The sequence below is a fragment of the Beta vulgaris genome, chromosome 6, assembly GCF_026745355.1.
Source record: "Beta vulgaris subsp. vulgaris cultivar EL10 chromosome 6, EL10.2, whole genome shotgun sequence".
Lineage (NCBI taxonomy): Eukaryota > Viridiplantae > Streptophyta > Magnoliopsida > Caryophyllales > Amaranthaceae > Beta > Beta vulgaris.
This window is the reverse complement of record NC_079207.1, coordinates 45746488-45751174: the sequence shown is the minus strand read 5'-3', so window position 1 is coordinate 45751174 and position 4687 is coordinate 45746488. Positions and strand designations below refer to the sequence as shown.

At 32.9% G+C, this 4687-nt stretch overlaps 1 protein-coding gene across 1 annotated transcript; it reads left to right on the top strand.

The window, feature by feature from the left end:
- The first annotated feature begins 1613 nt into the window (after positions 1–1613).
- LOC125498633 (histone-lysine N-methyltransferase, H3 lysine-9 specific SUVH5-like) lies at positions 1614–2613 on the top strand. The gene is made up of 3 exons (XM_048646874.1): positions 1614–1975; positions 2024–2079; positions 2393–2613. Exons 1-3 carry the CDS (start codon positions 1729–1731, stop codon positions 2510–2512), a joined length of 423 nt encoding a protein of 140 aa, XP_048502831.1. The 5' UTR covers positions 1614–1728; the 3' UTR covers positions 2513–2613.
- The last annotated feature ends 2074 nt before the right edge of the window (positions 2614–4687 follow it).

Here is a 4687-nt window from a genome sequence, read left to right as displayed (position 1 = left end):
AAATTGGGTTAGAGGAACCCAACTACTCAAATCATCAACCATTAAATATTATTTTAGCCCAAATACCTTTTCCTATGTCCAAAAGGGGTAAACTATATAAACCCCCAAAGCCTCAATTTTTTCCACACACATATTTTTTCTCTCCTCCTCTTCTCCCTATTCTCGGCCCCCTATTCTTTTCTCTCTCTTCTCTTTTCTCCTCCTCCTCCTCTTCATGGGTCATGACCGACTGCTGGCCAGCCAGGTCCGCCGCCCAGCCAATCGATAGCTGTCGCCTATCCCCGTCGGCGTCCCGTCCTCCTCTCCTTTGTTTGGTTATTTTTCTTCCTGCTCAAGTTATTTTCAATAGTGCAAAGTGTATATTTTTAAGAATCGTTTTAATATGTTTATGTTTGAAGTTATAGTTTGATTATTCAAATTAAATCTAAGATTATATAGTTTATATAATGAAGTAATTAAATTTTAGTTCTATTTATTATGTTTGGATTGAGATTTAAGAATCAAAACATGAAATTTTAGGGTTTTAATGAGTATTATAGTAGTACTATACTAGGGAGTATTAATAATTGAAGTCTTAATGATGGGAAAGGTTTTAAAACACTTTTGAAAAGGGTTTAAAGCATTTATTATTCCTGGAAATTTTTAGAATATTGATTTGTGGATTATGTTGGTTATTTTAGGCGGAGAATTCTCTTTATGCGACTTTTAAGGTTGTGAAAGTGGCCTCTCAATTTGTCTACACAAGGTACGTACATACCTATGTATTGATTGGATCAGTATCATGTATAGGAAACTATTTTTAGTTCATATGTGATTTATATTCAATTGGTTTTGTATGTTTTATGCTGTTGTGTAAAGCATGTTGATTATGATAATGATATTATGTTTGTATGGAAGATTGATTCAACACTACTAGAATCCGGCCTTTTACCAACTACGTTTACCGACCACCCAAAGTGCGGTTGTTAATTTTTAAATCACCGACTATTTTCAGAGGGGACGTCGAATACCGACCGTTCTTATTAACCACCGACCGCTTATTTTGTCTGTAAGTAATTACCTACTGTTTGAATAAGACACCGACCGCTTTTTTCGTTCGTAGGTAATTACGAACCGCGTTTTTGATATCACCGACCATGTGGCCATCGGTAAAATACTACTAGTAGTTTTGGAATTTTTAACGGCCAAGTTCCCTCTTTTCACTCTATTATAGTAATCAGTAATTAAAAAATAACCCTAAGGTTACCTTGGAGAAACTGACGCCTCCCTCTCCCTTCACCATCATCACTAGTCGTCGCTGATTTTTCTTCATCTACATGGTGTTGCCATCGCCGGTTTCAGGTTAGTTCACCGTCGTTGCTGAATTTCGCGACATATTAATCCATTTTTTTTAAAAAAATCTTATTTCAATTGTAATTCTGAAGTTTTCTTGTGCATTGTCGTCCTGCCGCATCACCGTCTCTACGCATCACCTGCACAACCATCGCACCGTCATTCTAGTTTGTTGCACAACCACCACACCACGTCAAACCACAACAGGTTTTCTCTTCATTCCTATTTCGTGGTCTATTCTGAATTTATTCTCTTCTTTCTTGGTTTGTTGCACCGGATTTCTTGGTTTACTTTCATATGTATGTATAAATAAGAATTAAAATCAAAAAAACCTAGAAATTAAAGGGTAAAGAACCAGTTTTGAGTAACTCTAAGGAGAGAGAAAAAGTGCTTGAAATGCTGGCATTGTTTAGGAAGAGGCATGATGAAATCTCACAAAGTGGGAGGGGAATTAGGAGGGTTGATACAATAACATATGGTGAATTGAAAAGTGAAGGGAAGATTATGAATAGGTTTGCATTAATGATTGGGTCTATGTCTGGGGTAGAAGTTGGGGATAAGTTTCACTATAGGATAGAGTTGTTGCTTGTTGGGTTGCATAAGCAAACTCAAGGTGGGATTGATAGTATGGAGTGGCGCGGGAGTCGATAGGCTACTTGTATTATTATTGTTGCTAATGAAAGGCATTTAGACAAGATGAATGATCCTAATGCCTTGACTTACATTGGGGAAGGCCGGGTTCTTACAGTTTGTTTGGTAGAAGGAATTTGGAAGGAAAAGAAAGGAAGTGGAAGGAAATTTATTACTTTCCAATGTTTGGTTCATTAAAAAAAAAATTAAGTGAAAGGAAATGGGAGGAATTGGAAGGAAAGACTCTTTAATAAAATTTCACTTTCCTTTCCTCTCAAAAGCGGGGGAATTCGGAAGGAAAGAGAAAATTTATACCAAACATGGGAAATTAAGGTTTTTTTCCTTTCTTTTCCATTCTTTTCTTTTCTCTTCCCTTCCTTTCTCTTCCCTTTCTTTCCTTTACTAAAAATGAACCAAACACACTGTTAAGCGCCACAAAGTTGGGGTTCCTCCTGATCAGGAGCTTAAGAGTGGGAATCTTGCTTTGTTGAATTGCATGAAGGAGAGAAGGCATGTTAGAGTGGTAATGGTTAGTGCAAATATCATTTAACTTAGTCATAGACTTTAAGCAGACTTCATATAAAAAAGTCATGGCCTGTTATAACTTAGAATTATGTGACTAGCAATATGGTTTAGTCATTATGAGATTTAACACATTAAAAATTATTAGACTATTAGGATTTACTGATTTAGGAGTATAGATTACTTGAACCGAGGCTTCACCTTTTTTCTTTTACTTTTTACCCCAAGATAAAATGAAAAGCGAACAACAAATCAAACTACGTGTATACAATATATATCTTTTTTGATATCGCAAAAATTTGCATAAATAAAATAAGTTTACACACAATCATTAGGGTCATTACAGACCCTTACAATACTAAGAAAACAGACTAATTAAAAACATATTACAAGAAACTTTTTTTATTTATTACAAATTTATAGTCTTCTAAGAAAGGTAACGCCCTAATTATTTCTTAAATTTATTTGGAAATATCTTTAACGCCCTAGTTAATCAGCAAAGCTGAGTACTACATAGTATTACATAAAGATTCCTAACATGATACTAATAAATAACATGCAGGGATAAATAATAATATAACAATATAACATTCTGCAGATAACTTCCACTGAGCTAAACTTTAAACATCTTTTTATTACTTTAATGGAAGAGTTATTAGACTTGATTTGTCTTATCTAAACTTGCCTTCACCTAAGAAGACGAAATACGGGCGCTATATCGTATTTCAGAATGACCTGAGATATCGAGGAACCTTTGAAAAATAATACGAATGGTGATCAATCCATTTTCTAGAAAAAGCCATGGGCTACCACCATGTACTCCAACTCCTAAATGTCCAACTCTAGACGTGCACCAATCTAAAGTTTATGACTATCCAAGTTACACTTTACGTGATTTATAATTTCTTACTTGTTATACAAGTAACACAGAATATCAAAACAAACATTCACAACTGAACTTCTCTTTTATCTTAGGATTTAATAAGTGATCGCACAACTTACAATCCAAGATTACTTCCATTAATTTCAATCTTTCTTACTTGTTGAACCTAGCCAATAATCAATCTTACCTTTCAAAAGCATAACTTATTAACTTACCAAATAAGGCCCACGGTCCTTATAAAGTAGTGAAAATAATACTGAAAGGGAACACATGAATAAACATGATTCAATCTCAATAATATATTAATTCCACATGCCCGAATCAATAAATCCATACAAACATGATAAAAACTTTACTCATAATCAAAAAATCTCATTATCAACATGCTTGCACATAGGCATAAAACATGTAAAATCCAATCATACTAGAAATCACATATGAAGTTATGAACTTATAAAGTTCCCATACATGATACTACAACTTTTTCTTCTTAAATCATGATACTATATCACATAGCACATATGTATGTACGTACCTTGTGTAAACCAGTTGATAGGCCACCTTTAATTCCTTAAAAGTCACCTATTGAATATTCTCCGCCTAAAATAATCAATATAAACTAAAATTAATACTCTAAATAAAATACAGCAACTTTAAAATACTTTAAATTCCCTTTAAAAATATTTAAAAGTTGTTTTTACTATTAAAACTTCAATTACTTTTAATATCTAGCATAGTACTACCATACTAGTAATTAAAATCCTTATAAATCCATTATCAAAACCCTTTATAAAATTCCAGCAACTTATAAAATTATAAAACTCTCTTTTAAACATATATAAGCATGCTTCAATTCATAATTTAAAACAATCTCATAGTTTATAACATGTTACTATGATTTTCCAATAGTTAACACCCTAAAAATCCATGCTTTGATAATTAAAAACTAAATCTGAAAATAATAAACAAATTTGAAATTTTATTCTTTTAATACATAATATATATGAATCAAGATTAATCATTAAAATACTAATTTAAAGTTAATAATCATGATTAGTATTAAAATAATGCATAAAAACATGATCTTTAATGGAAACTTGAGAAAGAAGAAAAGAAATTAACCAACAAATCCAAGCGCAAAGAACAACGAAGAGGTGCCGAATATAATGAAGGCACGCATCAGCAGTGGCACACAAGAAATTTATTATTTTGAAGGTGTGGTGACGTTTCTTGTCGAAGAAGAAAACTTGAGAGAATAAGAAAACCGAAAAAAACGTGAGGAGAGAGAGAGAATAGGGTGGCTGACAGCTTTGAGTGAGG

Bases quoted from the DNA above. Each gene is read 5' to 3' on its own strand.
- LOC125498633 (XM_048646874.1), top strand. From the start codon at position 1,729: ATGCTGGCATTGTTTAGGAAGAGGCATGATGAAATCTCACAAAGTGGG. The intron at 1,976-2,023 runs GTCGATAGGCTA...AAAGGCATTTAG, and splicing joins TAGTATGGAGTGGCGCGGGA to ACAAGATGAATGATCCTAAT. The intron at 2,080-2,392 runs GTTTGTTTGGTA...CACACTGTTAAG, and splicing joins GGGAAGGCCGGGTTCTTACA to CGCCACAAAGTTGGGGTTCC.